Raw genomic sequence first — 21,581 nt, forward strand, 5'->3', positions numbered from 1 at the left:
AAGAAGAAACCCAACAAAAATCAAGACCCAAAACTTTCCTTAGAAATCTTGCACTAAAGAAAAAGAGAGAAAAACAAGCCTTTCGAGAGAAAAATATAATCAAAAGACTTCTTTTTCTATCGACCTAAACTTAGTTCAACTAATTAAGACATTTATTTAGACCAAAAGTCGTGATCTCGAATCCCCACCTTCATACGTAAAAAAAAGGAAAAAAAAGTAAAAAAACTTAATAAAACTCTTAATGGCCAATCTAAAAATACAAAGGCCGTTTATCTTATTTTTCTTTTTAGATAAAAAAGCTAACAAATTATCTTCTAAATTATCATTAGAAAATAACTTTCAAAACAAACAAGTTTGTCTTTAAGAAAAATAAAATAAATCAAAACGGATAATATATATATGATTAAAATACTAGTTTGGTCTATGTACTTTTAGCTCTGATTTATTTCGGTCCTTATACTTTCAAAATGTTCATTTTGGTCCCTGTACTTTCTACTTTGGTTCATCTTGGTCTCTCTATTTTGAAAATGTTCATTTTTGTCTCTGTACTTTTAAATAGTGGCAATTTTGATCATTTCATTTTACTTTAAATCTCACTTTTTCTATCACAATTTCAACACCACATTATAGTCAATATATTTCTTACCATGTAAACATTACTTTATGCTAAATAGTTTCCGTTATATGTAAAATTTGTGTTAAAATCTTGTGAAGAGGGACTAAAATTATCACTTTTTAAAAGTACATGGACCAAAATGAATATTTTCAAAGTATAGGGACTAAAATAAACCAAAGTTAAGTATAGTGACCAAAATGAATATTTTCAAAGTACATGGACTAAAATGAACCAAGACTAAGTGTAAAATAATATTTTAACCTCTATATATATATATATATAATTTTTTTTTCGATTATTACAGTAGATTACTTGCATTTTAAATATTAGGAACGAGGTTGATGGGAAATTTAGTTAATGGGTTTAAGAAGTTTGGATTTGTGTATGGACATTGTATATTGATTTGAGATGGAGAAGTATTATATGCATATTAAATCTTCTAAATTTTGCTCTTCCATGTTTCATTTGTTAAAAGACACGAAATTATGTTTTCGATAGAGCAAGGTTAATCGATACTTCATTTGTTCTTCGTCTCATTTAACCATAGTCTCCCGAGTCGTTCATGGCTTGCATTCCTTATTATGCCTTTCATTGCATTTGATCCTGTTATAGGAAGAAAATAGAGATCAGACTAAGCAACCGAAAAGAGGAAAGAGAGTCGAAGAAGGAGCAGACCCGAAAAGAGGTAAGTGAGTCGGGGCCCAGCAACCTGGGCCAGCCGTAGCTGACCAGACCTTGGTGCGGAGCAGTGCTCGGTGCCGAGAGGTTCTCGACCCGTGGTCGAGAACCTCTCTAATGAACCCCGACCCTCGTGCAAGCCCAGTTCGAATCGACTTGGTCTCGGCTCTGAATAATACAACATGAGACCCATTCCGTTTAAGATCTCCTAAGTGCATAAGGATTCGATTAATGTAAACCCTAAAAGGATTAGGGTTCAACTGATGTAAATACTAAAGAGATTAGGATTCAACTTCTATAAATAGGAAAGTAAGCAAAACCGTAAAGGGATGCTCACAACACTCTACACTTTATACTCAACTACTCCGATTCTGACTTAAGCTTCAGAGCCCCCACACCAGTCTTTAATGCTATTCTGTTTTGCAGGTCCGGTCTTTAATGCTATTTTGTTTTGCAGGTCTTGTCAATCCATTATTATAAAAGATTTGTGCGAATTTGACGGACTCCCAGAAAGCCAAATTTATACATCAACAGATCCTATTCTCTTGCCTTCTTTAAGCCAAGTCGTATAAAGGCGAGCAACCCAACTAGCAATAGCAAACGACCTCAGGTAAAGACTTTTATGCCTTTCTTGGTTGGACAAGGGGCAGCTTCTTTTTGAACCTTACCCGCTTCTTAGGGGACTAGATTTGAACCTGCAGTCTTCAGGTCGGCTTACGCTTCAAAAGTAAGAACGAAAATAGTGAAATAATCGTATGGATGGATGGGTGCGGCTGAGCCTATTTCTTCTTGTTTCACTTGGTTGAGACAGAGTTTTGCCTTCCACTAAATATAAAAAGCCTTACAACTGCCTAACCTGCTGACATCCCGACGAAGAGAGTCATTATTTGTGGTACCATATATCAAGAGAATTATTCTTAAAAAGCTATTCCATTGGCCCGCGGGCGGAGGTTCTTGCTCCAAGACCAAGACGTGTGGCGAGTACCTAGTTCACACCCGGATCATTTTCATTGCATCTCTCTACTCAATCCAAACCCCAAAATCCCAGGAGCTAATCCAAAATCACCTACTCGATTGAGGGGTAGGGAGCGCCCGCCTATCGAAAATGACGAGCGACTCGACTGTTTGGCAAGCCGGTGTTTAGATAGTTCATACCATCCATACATAACTAGGATTTCGACGGTTGGTTGAATTTAGCTACATCGACCCCGACCAGCCCCTCGAACCTACCACGATCACCATCCACGTCCTATTTTTTGGAGCCGTTTCTTGTCCCATCCCCCCGTCCTGGTCGGCTTCTCCTGGCTCTTCCACCGTCCGAGTTAGCAGGTACCACGACCCTCTGTCCCACACATCCAACCGTTAGTCTATATGTTGCTCGTGAACCGCCAAGTACCAGTCTCGACCTGGAGTGCATTGACGGAGAAGGGAAGGGCATGACGGGCTTCCCCATTCCCTGGGCTCTACTCGCTCGTCTACGCTTTGACCCTGTCGTCGGTCGTCGAGCGATAAGAACAAGAAGGAGTCGTTCGTTGATCACCTATCAGCAGGGGAAGCTACATAGATGGCAGAAAATTACTAGGCTTGCATCAGGCTCCGCAACCAATCGTCCCCCAGATTCCAAAATCTAACCCAGGCGATCTAACCCCCGGGGCGGACCCCAACCAAAATCAACCTCCCACCATAGAGAAGAGATCTCGACATCTGGGTCCCCTCGATCATCCTTCCCTTTCACCTCAACTCGATGCCATCAAATCTACTAGTCCTTCTCAGCCGGTGCGTGGCGATCGAAACGATCATCAAGCCAGGCATATGTAGTATCGATCGAATCTACAGGAGCTTGATCCAGGTAGGGGCTGGCTATTGGACGGGGCCCGGGTTATCAAGGCTCAAAATGGCAAGGACTTCTCATTGGGCAGAATCTGCTTACTCACCTTGGTAGGTGCTTGCCACTCAGCTGGTAACTGTATCGGCGGCCGAAGCGGGCGCTCCGCGTTCGAGATAAATTCGTCAATCAAGTTCTCGAATTCATTCCCCTTGCCTTTTGAGCTGAGCTGTTTGCTAGAGTGACTAAGAGGATGACCCACCGATAGACCTAGACTCGAATGGATGCCGGGGGAGCATAGCATAGACGGGAAAGGGAGCCCGGACAGTGGAAGAGCCCGGGGAGGTCGGGTCACCTGCACTGGGCCTACCTCCATTCCTAGAGGAGTGCTGCTTCGTCTGTTTTATGACTAACCGTTGAACTAAGGAATGAGAAATATAAACGTTATCATACAACCTTTAATCACGCCTGTCTATGAGAGATTTCATATATAGTTTCTTTTGTGAATAACAAACTTTAACTTTAATGTCGTGTAAGTTTGTTTAACACGGAAATCTCTCCCTTTCGTGTTTTTGTTCTCTGTACCAATTTCATTATTGTTGTTATTTGTTCTAAGGAAAGAAAAAAAAGCACTTACATTATTATTGTTATTTCTCATTTGAGAAAAGAAGAGCAATCAACATATTATATATCCATCATAATCACATATTTTCTTTGTCATATTTGTTAAACACTACAATATTAATAGATAAAATTAAGTTTGTTTGGTTACAGTTTCGTCCTCGACGCGGTCTTTTATCGCATCGGAATGAGCCCTTGACATTTCAAGTGCAACTTTTGAAAGTACTGTATGAGTTTTATCCTCTGTCAATATTGCTTTCAAATTGTAATAGTCACCATTCTGTTCCATCAATACTTGTATATTCAATATTGATAGCTTCCATTTATCTTTCTTAGCGCTTTAAGGGCATGTTAGTAATTAAGCTGAGAAATTTGTTATTACGAGTTGATTATAAATAGAGTGAATGAAAAGGAAGGCAGGCAGGCAATATTCATCCTAGTTTAGGTTTGAGTGATCCCAAAAGGGAAGGGTCCAAATTACATCGAATTGCATGAGAATTATTGTAGTCGTCCGCCTGTCCTTTCATCTTTCAATCAACTTCAGCCTATAATTATATCAATTCGTGTTAAAGTAGTTTGATACTATCTTGCATAGAATTTTACCATAATACGACGAAAAAAAAAGGAAATATAAATAATTGGATTAGATCACAATTAGTAATATTTATATTTATATACATAAATTACATCACTCAATTATTCTGTGAGCAAATAGCTTGAACTGCTAGTGATGCAGATAAATTGGTAGCATCGCCTAATCCAAATGACCTTGCAGATACATCAATTGAACAATTCTCCCTGCCAATGCAAGCCTTTTCAACCAAAATATCGCTGTTTGTCACATCCCATGAACCTTTCTTAAACGAACCACATTTTCCCGTTGGATTTCCATAGCTAGCAAATTGGACATCCGAGATGATACGCCCTCCTTGACACGACAACTCTAAGGTGCTTCCTTCATTAGCATTTCCACAAACAGTACCTATAGTGATGGTTTGAACTGACACTTGCTGGGGATTCCCACCAATCTCTTCAAATAAAATCAACGTGTTTGTGTCACCGGAAAGAAATGATCTTGGGACGTGATACCATCTTTGAGAAGGATTCCCGCAATTACTAACACATTTTTTAGGATCATATGGACCTCTGTAGTCACACGTATCACTGCAACTATCGTTGCCAGCCATGAAAGAAGGCCAAAATCGACCTATGCTTCGCCCATTTACCCAAGCTTGGCCTTTTCCCATACCTTGCATGTCCAAGGCTACTGGGTCAGTTCCTGGAGGGGTCTTAAAGTTAGTTTTGAACCATGTCATTCGCCTTCCAATCGATTTTTGATTTAATTCGCTCCACTTTGCTCTTTGAGTGATCGTCGGATCATAAAATTTCTTCATTTCTCCATTTAATCCAACTTTATAAGACCACAAATTTGATGACAAGTCAACTGTGACATTTCCATCTCCAATTAGATATATAGGACCTCCATCAATTCCCGTCGGCACCGTGTCATAGAATGCATCGTAATTCTTGAGTCCAACTGTGGCACTCAAAAGGGTTATGGTGTTGGTTCCTGATTTTAGTAGAATAGGTTTCTCCAACGTAAAATTTTGTCCGTTGGTTTTCCATTGTGACCCAATGTACCTTTTATTTACAAAAGCATGGAGCACATGACCTTTTGTACTCACTTGGAGAGTCACGTTGTGAAGAGAAGATATTGCATTGGTATCAACATTCGTCATGTACCATAAGTAGTCGCTGAAATCAACGGTAGTTCCTTTTTGTTCTAATAGAAGGTTCGCTTGAAATCTGCCCTTTCCTTGTAGGGTGTCCCTCATGGGTTCTGGAGCCCAAGACCACGAGAGTTGTGCATTTTCATGCGCATTTTGCTCCTTCACAAATATAGATGTTTGAGAATTAACCTTTGCAGTGTTATAAACCTCCTTGTTGCAACCATCAAGAATGCTCACAGACCAAGCTGGCACAACGTATTTTCCATCTGCTTTCAAATCTATGGTGGCATCGTTGCTCTTATCTGTGTTGCTCAAGAAGCAGAACCTCTCCCCCGTTGCTTGGTTAGAGAATTTGGTCAAAGTAACAAAGCCACTAAAGTTTTCGTTCGAGCGGGTGCCATTGGTGAGAAGCTTCTCTCTTAATTTGATTGAAGCATGGAGTTGTTTGAGATGCCCCCATTTCGGTTGATTCAAGTTCCCATATTCGTCAAGTGGTGCATCGTAATCATAAGAGGTTGTGATGAATGGACCTCCAGATGTTCTCCCAAAGTTGGTGCCTCCATGATACATGTAATAGTTGTTAAATACGCCACCAAATTGAAAAAATTTTGCCACGGAAAATGCTACGTCTTCTGCAGTTCTGTGAGGGTCTTTATCGCCCCATTTCTTGAACCATCCCACCCAATTCTCAGTAAACATTTTTGGGCTTTTAGGATTGTTGGGAGTAAAGTTGTCGCAATACCATCCGTTGCATGTATTAATCATGGGTTTGGGGGCATCACTCTGTTGGCACATGATCCATGGAACACCAATATTAAGAGATTCGGCCATTTGAGCACACCAATTGATGTATGTTTTTCCCGCATTTCCATAAGGTGTCATCACGTTTCCATACTCATTCTCGATTTGAGCTAAGATTATTGGCCCTCCTTGTGATGCAAAGAGGTTGGCTTGTTGACACATATTCACTATCTTTGTAGTGAAAGTTTGCATTTCATTCTTGTAGACTTGATTGTCAGTTCGTAGTTGGATTCCCGGCAGATTGTGCAACCACACCGGAAAGCCTCCATAGTTCCACTCGGCACACACGTAGGGACCAATCCTCATGACAACGTAAAGTCCGGCATCTTGGACAAGCTTGAAGAATTTGACGAAATCTAGATTTCCAGAGAAATCATACGTTCGTCTTTGAGGTTCATGACGATCCCAAAATATATATGTCTCGATTGCGTCAAGCCCACCATCCTTAGCTTTTTGAATAAGATCAGGCCACATCTCTGCCGTGCTTCGTGGATAATGAATCGAACCTGAGAAGATAATGCGTCGTTCACCATTGATAATTATGGCATTGGAATCGTAGGAGACATTTGCTCCCATACAAAGTGATAAGGAAGCTGAAGTTGCAAGAAATAGAAGTAGAGGCCATTGAAGCTTAAACATCTTTTAAATCTACAAAAAAGATGTAGATGTTTTGGCTTAATTATTTCTCTGAATTTTTGTGCTTATATAGGGAAACTTGGTGATCAGGTGGGAGTTGTTTCCAATCTATTTTTGTATGTTGGTTTGTTCATAGATTCTAAACATAGAAAATTCGTTAATGAATTCTCCCAACAAAGCAAATTTATCCATATGAGCTGAAGTATTCTAAACATAGAAAATTTGCTCCATTTGGAGGATAGTATTTAGTTTTATCGCGAGCCGAACTTATTGTCAAATTTAAAACATATATCTAAGAAAAGAAAAAAAGAAATCCAACTAGATTTTTTCTTTCAATTTTTTGTTCTTTTTGAGTTCACCAATGGGTGTTAGTGTATTTTTACTACAATTTATAAAGGCGGGACCAGAATTCGAACTCACAAAGTTTTTATTGGATCTAGATGTCTTAACGTGCTAAGCTGGGTTCGGAATTCAAACCCACAAAATTCTTATTGGACCTAAATGTCTTAACTTGCTAAGCTATATTCAATATTCAGATTGAGAAGAGGAGACTGTACTTTATTTGATTGCTTAATTTTATATTTGAAACATCAAGATGAATGGATAATAACAAAGTTAGTAATTTGTTTGGTGAAATGGCTATCTTTGATTACTTTCTCTTTCTGTGGGGCTTTACAAATCAATGAATTTTCATGGGTATTAAGAATGTTGGTTGTTTGATCAAAAAATCGATCAAGCTCGGAATCTACGTAGATCGAATCGTACGGGATGATCTTCCTTGTCCACCGAAGAACATGCAAAACAAAGTTATCACTCCGACGATCAAGTTAATCTCTATCCGGTCTAACTTTCTAAATGCAAATGGATTTTGTACCTTGCATAAAGGGCAGGTATCCCTATTTATAGGGATGAAATCCGACAAGAGTCCCGACGTTGGACTAACGGTCATCAGACTGTACGTAAAACGCTTCTATAGACATGCTGATTCAGGTCGGCTCTGACTATTAAGGTTGGCATAATGACAAACAATGGCCAGCTCAACTCAGCCTACGGAACTCGACCTGAACAAATTTGCACAAATTATCATAGTTATATCTTTCAACTAAAATACGTTTACGATGTTGACACATGGCAGGCGATAATCAACCCCCAACCTTGGTCCAACAAAAATTCAATTTGACATAATTTTAATGTGTAAACAACTAAAATTTTACAAGTTGATTGGTTAAAATACAAAAAAAAAAAAATTCTCAACTTTATATTATGATTATTCAAATACAAAGATGATTTCTGTACACTAGTTTATTACTAGTGCATTGCACCGTACTATGTATATTTTTAATTTGATTTGATTTTATAGTAACACGAAATAAAGGGGTAAAGGAACAAAAAATACCACTAATTATTTAAGAAAAACACTTAAAAGTTATTCATCACATTCAAGTAAGAGAGGAAATAAAGAAAGAAGAATGAAAAGTACAAAAATTAAGTTGAACCTGGTGGGAGATAAAAGGATTTGTGAGGGGGGATAGGGGTTTTTAAAAACGATTGTCGAATCTAACTCAAACCGTAAGGGTTGGGTTGGGTTACGTATGGTTGTGATTTCTCCAACTCGATCGGATTGGGTTGGGTTTTAGGTTCAACTATTAAAAAATCGGATCAACCCAATCCAACTCGAATTTAGGCATACATGTGTATTTTTTTAATTTTTTATAATAATAATAATATTTTTATCTTCAATGTCAACCGTCCATTTAGTTTTCATCCTAATATTTCATTTAAGGTTCTCATATTATCTTATCTTAATCTCGATTGTCTATTTAGTTTTAATCCTAATTCTCTATCGTCGCCATGATAATTAAAAATTAAGAATTAAAAAAAAAAACACAACCCGACCCAACTCGAAGATATTGGGTTGGGTTGAGTTGACCATTCAATTGAGACCAACGGTTCTTATATATGGTCAACCCGAAAATTTGGGTTGGACCCAACCCACCCCGTGAACATCCCTAGGAGGGATGTGTGTTTTAGGTTTTTTGCTTACAGGAAAAAAAAAGAAATAAAACGATATCATTTTCCATGTTATGAACACGATGACAGTTATAAGTTGTCATCGTTTCTATTACTTTTAATGATACCTATAAACTACATCTTTTTAGTTATTTTCGAAAAATCCCATCAAAGCAGGCATGGTTTTTATCAATTTATTTATTTATTATTATTTTTTATAACCGCCATCCTTTGAGGTCAAATGTCATCAAATGACAAATTTGTTTTAGTGAACAGTAATAAACAAGAAGTTTAGGAAAAACATTAAAAAACAGTCGGGAAAAGTCCACTTTTTCCGACGTTATTGAAAACATTGGTGAATTAAAATTTTCCATCATTTAGAAAGCATGGAAAGGTTAAATTAATCCCGACATTTGTTGACTAATCTTTTCATAATTAGTGGCATTAATTAACATTTTACCATAATCATTTTTTCTTTTGTCATATTTGCTTAACACACTCGACAAATTTAAGTTTGTTTGGTCGCAGTTTGGTCCTCCACCTTGCATAGTCCTTGATATTTGAGGGGCAACTTTTGAAAGTAGTGTAAGTTTAATCCTCTGTCAATATTGGTTTCAAATTGTAATACCAACTATTCTATTCAATCAAATACTTGTATATTCAATATTCAGAGCTTCAATTTATCTTCTTTTTATTTTTATTTTTATTTATTTATTGTAGTGCAATACACTGGGTTGTCTAACATGACATTTTTCTTTGGGATATATGCAAATTGCACCATTTAAGTTCAAATCATGCCGCTAATATTTTCTCACTAATTTCAAAAGCCTTATTGGTTTCCTTGTACTTATTCAACCTTTACGTACCGTTTGTTTTTCGGGAATGTAGATGATCGACATCTAGAGATATCCGGAATTTCAGATGTCCGGAATGTTAGATGTCAGACATCTCCACGTTTGTTTCGTAGGAATATTTTAAAAAATATTCGGGAATATTTCGATAGCCATGTTTGTTTTACATGATTTATTCTTATGAATGTGTTAAATTTATAAAATGTTCCAAAAATGTCCTCACAAATATTTATATAATTTTTAAATTCATTTAATATAATATATTTATTTGAGTTAATTTAATATTTTTATTTTTTACATGTTATTTTGTAGAACAAGTTAATTCATTATTAATTTAATATAAGTTTCATTTTCAACTTTAATAGTTTTCCAAAAATACAATTATATAATTTATGTTATCTTGGATAAAATTTATTTATCCTATCATTACATTGTATTTTTTTAAGAGGAAAAATATCACGGGTATGTTGGTCGTAAAAACAAAACTTTGGCAGTCAAGGGTTATGATGTTGGTTCCTGATTTTAGGAGAATAGGTTTCTCGAATACAAAACTTTGGCCGTTGGTTTCCCATTGTGACCCAATGTACCTTTTATTTACAAAACAATGGAGCACATGACCCTTTGTATTCACTTGGAGAGTCACATTGTGAAGAGAGGATATTGCATTGGTATCAACATTCGTCATGTACCATAAGTAGTCGCTGAAATCGACGGTGGTTCCTTTTTGTTCTAATAGAAGGTTCGCTTGAAATCTACTCTTTCCTTGTAGAGTGTCCCTCATGGGTTTGGTGCCCAAGACAAAGAAAGTTGTGCATTTTCCTGCACATTTTGCTCCTTCACAAATATAGATGTTTGAGAATTAACCTAATGTGAAGTGTTGTAAACCTCCTTTGTTGCAACTGTCAAGAATGCTCACAGACCAAGCTAGCACAACATATTTTCCGTCTGCTTGCAAATCTACGGTGACATCATTGCTCTTATTTGTGTTACTCAAGAAGCAGAACCTCTTACCCGTTGCTTGGTTAGAGAATTTGGTCAAAGTAACATAGCCAATAAAGTTTTCGTTTGAGCACGTGCCATTGGTGAGACACTTCTCTCCTAATTTGATTGATGCATGGAGTTGTTTGAGATGCCCCCATTTCTGTTGATTCAAATTCCCATATTCGTCAAGTGGTGCATCGTAATCATAGGTAGTGATGAATGAACCTCCAGATGTTCTGCCGAAGTTGGTTCCTCCATGATACATGTAATAGTTGTTAAATACGTCATCGGATTGAAAAAATTTTGCCACGAAAATGCTACATATTCTGCAGTTTTATGAGGGTCTTTATTTCCCCATTTCTGGAACCATCCCACCCAATTTTCAGTAAACATTTTTGGGCTTTTAGGATTGTTGAGAGTAAAGTTGTCACAATACCATCCATGTATTAACCATAGGTTTTGGGGCATCACTCTATTGGCACATGATCCATGGAACGCCAATATTAAGAGATTTGATCATTTGAGCACACCAATTGATGTATGTTTTTCCTGCATTTCCATAAGTGTCATCACGTTTCCATACTCATTCTCGATTTGAGCTAAGATTATTAGCCCTCCTAGGGATGCAAAGAGGTTGGTTTGTTGACACATATTCACCATCCTTGTTGTGAAAGTTTGCATTTCATTTTTGTAGACTTGATTGTCAGTTCGTAGTTGGATTCCCTACAGATTGTGCAACCACAACAGAAAACCACCATAGTTCCACTTGACACACACGTAGGGACCAATCCTCATGACAACGTAAAGTCCCACATCTTAATCAAACTATACTTGGAAACTTCTCTTTTATTCAATTTACTGATCAATTTTTATGGCTCATGACAGAATGAATTATCTTGGAAAAGATTTTAGGGTAGATGACGACAAATTAGCAATGAATCATTTTGTCATTTTCTAAGTTATTATATGCAAGTGAATCCAATTGAAAACAACTAAAAATTTACAAATAGGGAGAAAACGATCGGGGAAGGTGGGGGAAGAGAGAGAAAGAGGAGAGGAAATTACTGAATAAAAAAAATCTACATAAATAAAAATAATATAAAATTTATAAAATATCTAATTCACCGTTGCCACGTCAACATCCGTTAGTTCGTTAATAGAAGTTTAACTTTAGTTTAGACCTATTTTCTAAAAATGGAGAATCAAACTGTAACTTCTTGAAATTTAAGAATCAAATTAAAACTTATTCTCAAGGTCAGAGTGTACTTTACCCTTTTTTAAATTTAGATTCAATTTCTTAATTTATTAAAATAAACATTCTTTATTCAACACTCGCTAGTAAGCAGAAACAATTTCATATATTTGATTTTGGGGCAAGGGTGTTTTTGTAAATTTCACAAAAATTAAGTTGGTTTTATTATTATTATTATTATTTTGGATTAAGTCAAATTTTCCTAACATTCTGACCACTGTAGCTGTGATCAAATTGGGTTGTTGCTGTTTCCCTTCATCTCTAAGGCTTCTTGCTACACTATTTTGAATTTTCTTCGACAAAACAACCAAAAATCATTTGTTTCCATTGGAATATTGATTCCACAACCCAATTTACGCTTCAATTTTTCTCCACTGTTTCAGCTTCGATTTGGAAGGGCTGAAAGCGATGCAGAAAATGGCGCAGGGATGGTTCACACAGGGCGGAGGTAGTGGGAGTGATAATCAGCTCAAAACTTCCTCTTCGCTGCTGGCCGATTGGAACTCCTACGCCGCGGAATCACAAGCTGCTGAGGATAGCACCTCCAGTTTGGGAATTGGATTCGATCTCGAAAGTGCTGTTAGGTCCGCTAATGATACCGTTTCAGGAACTTTCAGCGTGTAAGTCTCTGATCCCGAATCCATCTTATCAGAGAATGTCGAATTTCATTTGTGTGTATGTTTTCTGGGTTGTTGGGGTTTGTGATTCTGGATCCTTGGGTACTCGAGTTTATGAGTAATATTCTGTTGAGTGCATTCGTCCATGGCGCTTGGGGTTTATTTCTTTAGTTTTTGGTAATTTTACTGTAGTCTTGCTATTTGCCTGTTTGAGGTTATGAAATGACATGATTTGATTTGCTGGCTACGAGGAAGTGTGGGAAATGTTATACCATAGACCCTTCTTCCAAAACCTTCGTTTTTGTAATTTTGATTTGTTTTGTATTGTGGTTTCAATGATTGAGGATTTCATTTAAGAATGATTGAGGATTTCGTTTGAGAATTATAAGTTAACAAGGGATCTGAAGAAACAAAGAATACCATTGTCATTAGAGGTTGCCAAACAGCATGAAAAGAAATTCTCCATGGTCCAGGGAGAATGTGGTTTGCCCAAGTTTGAAGATCTTAATTTCGATGTCATTGGACTGCCGTTCTTTCTCATCCCTGTTATTTGAGTTTTGAGATGAAAGTGGGGTTCAATCTTTTTGAAGGTTTCCATATGGGAAAGAAGGAAGTACAGCCAACTGGCTAATAAGTAATACATCTACAGTTTACAGATGGTGCCACCTTCAAAATCCTTGGATTAAATCAACCTTGAGAATGAAAATGAATTTGTCTTAGAGCGTCATAGTAAGTATTAACTTCTTAAGGGGCTGAAAGCGAGCACTGCACGTGTTAGGGCTGTGCAGTTTCTCAAGCTTCTTGGAGATTTCACCATTCTTCAGGCACATCTTGAGAGTTTGGTGTTTCCTCCAAAATGACTACTTTCGAGTTTAAGGATATTACTCTTCGTGATGCCTCTTCTTTTTCCTGGTATTCCTACTAAAAATTTTCATAAAACCATTTGAGGGAAATTTGTCAAGCCATTTCTCTCACAAGGCCTAGGGAGGATATCTAGCAGGACCAGGTCCATTTTAAAAATTTTACAACTATTCATGTCATTCACTTTGTTTAAGATGCCTCATTTCTGATTATTTTGTGATTTGATCTTTGTACAGGGTTTCTAAAGGAGTGAGAGAACTTCCCGGAAACTTCCAGTCTGCCACTAGTAATGTTCCATCAGGAAAAGCCCTGATGTATTTTGGTTTGTTTCTAGCAACTGGGGTTTTCTTTATCTTCATCGCATTTACCATGTTCCTCCCTGTCATGGTTCTGATGCCTCAAAAGTTTGCCATCTGCTTCACCCTTGGATGCAGCTTCATCATTGTCTCCTTCTTTGCCCTCAAGGGTCCAAAGAATCAGCTGGCCCATATGTTCTCAAAAGAGGTCCCCTTGCTAAATGTTTCTTCTATTACATTTCTGATTTCTGCCAACTACCCTCTTGATATTTTATCTCATTCTACTCCGCTATTTGTTCCTTCGTTTCACAATGCAGAGACTTCCTTTTACGGCGATCTTTATCGGTAGCATGTTGGGCACCTTATACGTCTCCATGGGGCTCCACAGCTATGTTCTCTCAGTTATCTTCTCCGTAATACAGGTACCCAAACACAAGACATCATCTTTCTTCATTATTGTACAAAATTTTATTCCCATATTGCAAATCTTTCTACTTCATACTAGTGTGTTTATGATTGCTCTCTTTACCCGTTTCCTAACGTGTCACATACCCGTCTCTTATTTCTTGGTTTCTCTATCATATGCAACACCGATCAGTCCAAATTGAAACGTTGTCATTTCTCTAGGTTCTTGCACTTTCATACTATGCTGTTTCATATTTCCCTGGTGGGTCTACTGGGATGAAGTTTCTGTCATCCGCTCTAACGTCTTCAGTAATGAAGTGTTTCGGTAGGTGATCTCGACCCCGGTGTGGCTTACAGTAGGTGCACTGCACATTTCTCTCCTGATTAGAGATCTATGTTAATGTGCTTTAATTTTGGAAATGTTTCTGGTTGCTTGTTCCCTTCCCCATCATCATCCATATTGACTGAGCAATTCTGCTGGTGTAGAGAGGGATAAATTAACAAAGTTGTGAAGGCTTTGGCATTAATTTTTGTTGTTATATTCTGGCATCACAATCTGAGGCAATAGAAAATTAAATTAAATTACTTCATCCAGCCTACATGATTATAGAAAAAGTTCAACACTGAATTAAAATATAGTTTTCGATTTTTTTTTTAAGTTTTTCAAGGTTTAATAAGTTTCAATTTCATCTCTAATGAAAAGTGACATGATTCGTTTTCATGTTTTCTTTTCATCTTTTAATTCCTGTCAAAATGATTGAATATGATTTTATCTTATTCTTCGAATATCAAATAATATTTCTATACTCTCGATTTGTCATTTTCATGTCATGAACTATTCATCGCAGGTAAATATTTTTCTCTTCTTGAGTTCAACGAACGTTAGGGTGAGAGAAATTATACATAAATGTTAATCAACAGTAAAGTACATTGTCATTTTTTTGTCAATTTCTGATTTAGATTTTTACTATAATAACTAAATTTTCAACAAAAAGGAAGGTATATTCAGATTTAGTGACTGAAACTATATTTTAGCTCAATATGATAATTACTTTTGATGAATTCTCTAAATGGTTAGAAAGTACTCAAAAAATAAAAAATAAATAAAACAAAATTCATATACCCAAAACATGTGCAGTAAATTTAGTTATAAAAAAAATGTCATTCTTAAAATTATTTGGAAAGAAAATTCTAATTGACAAAGAAGAAGAATTTAAAGACTTGTTTGGGCATTGCTCCAATCAATTTTTAACTGTTTACAACAAAATTGTAGTAAAAATCATGACATTAAATATCGGTCAACATATCGACATTTCTTTTTACATCTTCATGTATATCAACAAAATTTCACTAATATACGTAATATTAATATTAATTCTTTTAAACTTATTTCGAAATGATGACATACTTATTTGTTAATTTAAATGTTTACGATTTTTTAAATAATTTTTTTCAGAAATTTCTATCGAAATTGAAATTTCAACATCTTCATGCAAATGGGATCTCGACATTTTGATCTTGGTAAAAACCTATTTGGGTAACTTTCTTTTTAATGTATTTTTCCTTTTTTTTTAGTATGTCCTTACAAATTACTTCTTGTAGTTTTAAAACAAATTAAATTGTGCTTCATTTTTAAGAAAAAAGTCAAAGTTTATGAATATATTAAACAGTGCGCCATAATACTAACCTTCATTATTCATTTAATCATTCTTATAAGGAGCGATTGAGAATAAGAACATAAAGAGTTTTCCAACCAAGCCTTGATTATATATATGAAATAGTTATTATATTCCAAAATCGACATCCTCGAAATCATAAAGTATATAAAATTTAAATTCAAGATTGACATTACAGGTGTTAAAAATACTTAATGACTCGAAAAATCTGATCGATCCAACTCAATTCAATACGAGGTCTGTGTTGTGTTATAACAAACTCTATTGGTTGGATTGGTTCAAGAATTCATTTAAAATAAATTTGGGTTGAATTGAATCCACTCGAACTTATTATTAATTTCAAAGCATTTCTTTTACTTTCCATAAAATTATTAATTATATATGGATATATTTATTTTAATTTTATTTCATTCAATAATTCTTCATGGACGGGTTATTCTCTAACAACTTTAAAAAATAACATTTTAAGTTTTTGGATTGTAATGTTCTACCATATAAATAAACATTAACTTTTACGGATCTCTATTCAATGTTTAGAAAGTATTTAAAGAAATGATTTAACCTATTACTATATACTTTTTTTTTTATACAATGCTTTGAATGAATGACTCAAATAACCAAACTAACCTAATCCAAATAAAGGTTGTTTAGATCATATAAATTTACAATCCGAACAATTGAGTTGGGTCAAGAAAGTACTTCAACCCAACTCACCGAACTCACGAACACCTTAAATTAACATCGCCTAAGGCACAATTAGGCTCAGTAGGATCCTTAAAAAAATTAAAAATACTATAATTGTGTCTATAATAATGCATTGTCCTCAAGTGCAACAAAAAAGACATAAAAAAGAACAAAAAGAAGCCCCAAATATTAAAAAATATGAAAAAGGCATTTATTTGGTTTCTAAAATTTGACCAATTGGTTCTAAAAAAGATTTTGGCAAGAGCTTCAAGTGGCTTTAGGCAAAGCAAAGGGCTAAAAAAAATAAAATAATAATAAGACAAAGTGCAAAATTTAAAAAATAACCCATTGTCCCACATTACCCCCTCCTCTTCACATTGTAATAACAAAGTGCAATGAACTATTAGGGAGCCTTAGGGGAACAAAGTCCTCATATTAAGGAAAGATTGTGACATAATTACAATTAAATATACTTGGATACTTGACCCTAAAGTCTCAAACTTGGAGCTTATGCCCAAAAAGTTTTTTTTATTAAAAAAAAGATTTAAATCTTATTATGATATCACTTTGATGCTCGTTTTATTTCAGTCCTTAAATTATTAAACAATTTGTTTTAGTTGATCATCCTAAACCTTGACTTCGTTATCAAAAGGACATCAGTGGTAGTCATAATCGGATAAATAGGACGGCATAAATTAGAATGGAATAAGAAATGTACTGGGGTCGGGCAAGGACACTCGCTGGAATCAGCAGCTCGGGTAGTTTCGTCTTTGGATATGACAGTTACGATCTTTTCTCATAGAGCGAATTTGATAGCGGATTTTAAGAGTGTTAATGGGTAAGATTCAATCTCCAAATTCAATGGAGAAAATTTCACTTCTACTTTACTTGTCATGGTAGAGAATAAGACAACTCTGGAGTAAATTATTTCTCTTCCAATCATGGATAGTAGTGCCATAAAAGGCAAGATTTTTCTATTAATTGAGGAGTCTCAAGGATATTGTAACTTTGGGGGAGGTGTTTCGTGGGCATTCTTTGTTCTTTGAACAGACTATTATTGGCTAAGCATATCATTCTTGATCGTTTATTTGTCCTTCGGGATAGCTATTTTCTTTTGTGAATTCTACATGTGGTGCGTAGTCACCACTTTTCTGATGTAATTCTTAATGGTCCTATTTCTTATTAATGCACTTTTTCTTTGATTAAAAAAAACATTCCATTTTAGTCTCTGAACCTTTCATAAAGAACCATTTTGGCATTTTCCGTTAGTTTTTGAATAATTTATTTTACTACTTATATAGTTATATATTTTGTTCACCTGATCAATAGATGAGTCTACAAAGATAAATATTTGACAGCATATATAGTAAATTGGATACTGGGTTTCCAAATAGAGCTAGGATTCTTGTTAAATGATCAATAATAGCAAGGGTAAAAGTAATTTTATATAAAGTTTAGAGACTAAATAGAAGGTTAATCCAAACATAGTTTTTTGATATTCGTGAATATCCGAGTCAGCGCACCTCGACTAATCTCATGGGGTAACCGTCTGACCCTACAATATTTGGTACTGGAAAATATAAACGAATTACTAATTCCTACTATAGGTAGTCATTATGGGATTTGAATTAATCCAAACATAGTTCTATGGATAAAACATTTATTACCATCTCTAAGGCGATGACTCAATCTTCCATTCCTATAATTTTTGAACTAAAAAATATTAAATTAGACCTTTAGAAGATTAAAAGTACTAAAAAAATCGAAAAAAAAAAATCAGAGACTAACATAAAGTAAATATGAAGATTTAGTAACCAAAATTCTGTGGAATCCAATCGGATGTAATCGTAGCTTCGAGTTTAGGTGTCGTACCGCGGCCGGGGCAGTTACAAGGCAATACCACTAGGGAAGCTGATCAAGAAAAGCGCTTTTGCTACTGAGAAAGCAAATGGTCGAGATAAGGGACTACTCGTTAGGTCTTTTCGGTCCGGAGCCGGCCGATAATGGACCTACTTACCTTGCTTTGTGGACCTCCTGCCCCTTTATCGCATCCTATATCACAAAAAAAAGGGTGAAACATTCTATGCGCTTATATTCATCACTGTAGGAATTGGGTTCAAGCTTTCCCCAGTCCCTTTCGAGTTCGACCCCCGCACCACAAAGATCACTGCCCAACCACCGCTCGAGCGAGCACGTAAGAATGCTGACCACTGGTTGGAATCAAAGTTTGTTGGTTTCTTTTCTTTTCTTTTTTTTTTTTTTTAATAATTCTTCATTGATTCCAATATGAAAGCAAAGAAACAAATACAAAAACCAAAGCCAAATTTTTCTAAATAAGTGAAAATTTGTTTATAAAACCAATGTAATGCTCACCACTAAAAAGGGAAAGAAACTCACAAAAGCCTGTTTTTCTGCATTTTGCTTTTGGGATTTAAAAGAATAATACAAAATATATTACTTTTTATTATTTTTTTATTTTTTTTAAGAGTTTTTGAATGATGACTTCTCCAATTATTGATGATTCACCTGTTTCTAATTTATTGTTTCAATTTAAATATCAAAGAAAATTTGATGAATTATTCAAGTCATTGGGAAATGGAAACACCTTCCCACTTTTTTGTTTCTTTATATTATCATATGGGATTTATTTGCCATAACTATTTATAAATTTATTATACTTTCAATTACATAGATGTTTTCTTTTTCTACTTTTCTATTGCTCTGGATTTAATCCTAAAGTTTTCATTAAACATAAAAAAAAAAAAGATTTCTCTTATTAGTGAGAGGAAAAAGAATACAAATTCTTTGAAAGAGGATGGATTAAATAGTTTTGTAGTTATTTTAAAATTTCTACTTAAAAAAAAGTACTTCAAAGATTAGATTTCTAAAAAATTTCCTCTATTATTTTCCATTATTCAATTCTTTTTCAAAATCAGGTTTGACTTGAAATACTAAACATATATTTTTTAAAAAATAAAATCAATACATAGGGTTATAAGTAGAATTAGAATGTCACGTGATCCCTCTCACCTTAAAATACATGTACGGACTTCAGTTTAGACAAGCCGAGGACGAGACAGATCAAAAGCCCAACTCGGCACCAACCCAAAAACAAGATGTCACGAGTGTTGAAATGGTAGGAGGACAACGTTTTTCAAAGCTCCCCTATAAAATGTGGGGATCATTCCTTACAAAGGTACACAATTTGTATGCAGCCTAACTAACTTCAGTTTGACACAAATTAGACTAAATATTAACTTAAACTTCGAAGTGTAAGTACTCATCGGTACAAAATTATGTTTGCAAGTCATCACCTCGATCGGAACATCCACCTCAAATTAGTAGCCGATCCTTTCATCTCGGCCAAAACACTACCTCAATACTAATATAATATTCATTACCTGCATTATTATGGCATACCCATAATTTATTTTTAATTTTTTATTGTTAATTTTTTTGGAAAGATTATTGGTTTTTAGAAACAAAAAATATGAAGAGATTATTAGACAGAAAATTTATTGAATTTGATGATTACACAGCAGATTGGATTAGAAACCAATATTCGCTGATTAGATGGGATTCTCTGGTTGGTGAACCATGCCGTTGCAATTATTTTAATTGTTTTTTAAATTTTTTATTTTATTATTATTTTTTAGAAAAGCAATGATTTTAATTTATGCAAAGACAAAGAGGAATTTGGATCCAATCCCATTATTTGATTTATTTACTATTAGCCTAACCACACTATTTAAAGTATTGAAAATCTCTCTAAAATGTGAGATATTCAAATTTTCTAATTTTATTGAATTAAAAAGAAAGAGATTTATTTCTTATTAATTAGAAAATAAAATTTAATTGATAATCCATATTTTAGTTCTTGGCCAATGTGTTGAAAGTCACCGTAAATCGACCTGTGATCTATAAAACAAAAAGAATTTTCGAGAAGTTTAAGTACTAACACTTTTATACCGTTTGTTGAAACAATTTTGGAGAGTAATGACAAGATTAGGGGATATGATTTAGTAGAGATTTATATGGGAGAAGAAAGCATACCTCAAATGATCCTGAGTTGTTTTATTCATATGACAATGCTCAAGTGTTACTAAATTTATGTAAAAGTGAGTTTTTTTTTAATATCCGTGAGTGTTTAGGCCAACTTATGCCCACCACGATTAATTTCACGGGACAACTATCTAACTCTACAATATTTGGTGTCAAGAAATACATGTGAATTAATTCTCAAGGTAAGTGATTATCATGAGATTTTGAAAAAGAGTAAGATTTTTTGTTGGGCGAGGACTCTAAGAAGATCGTTTTGATGAAAGTATAATTACTATAAATATGAAACTTTTTCGAGAATAATTTGAAAAAGACATTTTTTGGGAGTGTGTAGAGTAATTTTGAAATTTCTTCCCTCCATATATAAATTATTTTCAATTTTCGAAATTTCTTTTTAAAATTAGGTTAAAATACATGTTTTGGTCTCCATCCTTTTATTAAAGTAACAATTTAGTCCCTGTACTTTCAAATTGGTAACAATTTAGTCCCTATAGTTTAAAAACAGTAACAATTTAATCCATATCGTGAAAAAAATCCCATCAAAATTAAGTGTCAATTCTTATTATATAACAATTTAGTATTTACAATTTATAAAAGCATTTGGTTCCCATCAGTTTTCGATCTACACATATAAGCAAAACCCTATCAAATCTTAATCATCATTTTCACGATAGGAACTAATTAAATCGTTACAAACTTTAAATTAAAGAAATAAAATTGTTGGAAATAGAGAAACTAAATTGTAACCGACTAAAGTTCATGGACCAAATCGTTACTCTCAAACAGGCACTCGTTAGATAGGCAAAGAGACAAACCTTTTAGTTTTCCCATTTGGGTTTAGAGAAAAGAAAAAGAAAAGTTATGTAATAGTTTTGAAAGACAAATGCATCCATGCATGTCTCTCCATAAAAGGTAGAAAGAGTGAATGACAAGCATTTCATGAATTGATATATATTTGTTTTATTCATCAACTTGAAAGTTA

General features: G+C 34.8%; 1 protein-coding gene and 2 pseudogenes across 1 annotated transcript; 1 reads left to right on the forward strand and 2 right to left on the reverse strand.

Moving 5' to 3' along the window:
• Positions 1 to 4,359: 4,359 nt before the first annotated feature.
• Positions 4,360 to 6,956, reverse strand: LOC111010394 (beta-galactosidase 7 pseudogene; annotated as a pseudogene).
• Positions 6,957 to 7,944: 988 nt separating this feature from the next.
• Positions 7,945 to 12,210, reverse strand: LOC111010532 (beta-galactosidase 15 pseudogene; annotated as a pseudogene).
• Positions 12,205 to 14,719, forward strand: LOC111010307 (Got1/Sft2-like vescicle transport protein family). Its single transcript, XM_022283664.2, has 4 exons — positions 12,205 to 12,621; positions 13,716 to 13,983; positions 14,093 to 14,197; positions 14,403 to 14,719. Exons 1-4 carry the CDS (start codon positions 12,410 to 12,412, stop codon positions 14,511 to 14,513), a joined length of 696 nt encoding a protein of 231 aa, XP_022139356.1. The 5' UTR covers positions 12,205 to 12,409; the 3' UTR covers positions 14,514 to 14,719.
• The last annotated feature ends 6,862 nt before the right edge of the window (positions 14,720 to 21,581 follow it).

This window comes from Momordica charantia (assembly GCF_013281855.1).
Source record: "Momordica charantia cultivar OHB3-1 chromosome 11 unlocalized genomic scaffold, Mcharantia_2.0 BLBB01000011.1, whole genome shotgun sequence".
Taxonomy (NCBI): Eukaryota; Viridiplantae; Streptophyta; class Magnoliopsida; order Cucurbitales; family Cucurbitaceae; genus Momordica; species Momordica charantia.

What these genes read in the sequence shown, in the direction of transcription:
- LOC111010307 (XM_022283664.2), top strand. Translation starts at nt 12,410, where the DNA reads ATGCAGAAAATGGCGCAGGGATGGTTCACACAGGGCGGAGGTAGTGGG. An exon ending in CCCATATGTTCTCAAAAGAG is followed by an intron (nt 13,984 to 14,092) that starts GTCCCCTTGCTA and finishes TTCACAATGCAG; the next exon opens with AGACTTCCTTTTACGGCGAT. An exon ending in TTATCTTCTCCGTAATACAG is followed by an intron (nt 14,198 to 14,402) that starts GTACCCAAACAC and finishes TCATTTCTCTAG; the next exon opens with GTTCTTGCACTTTCATACTA.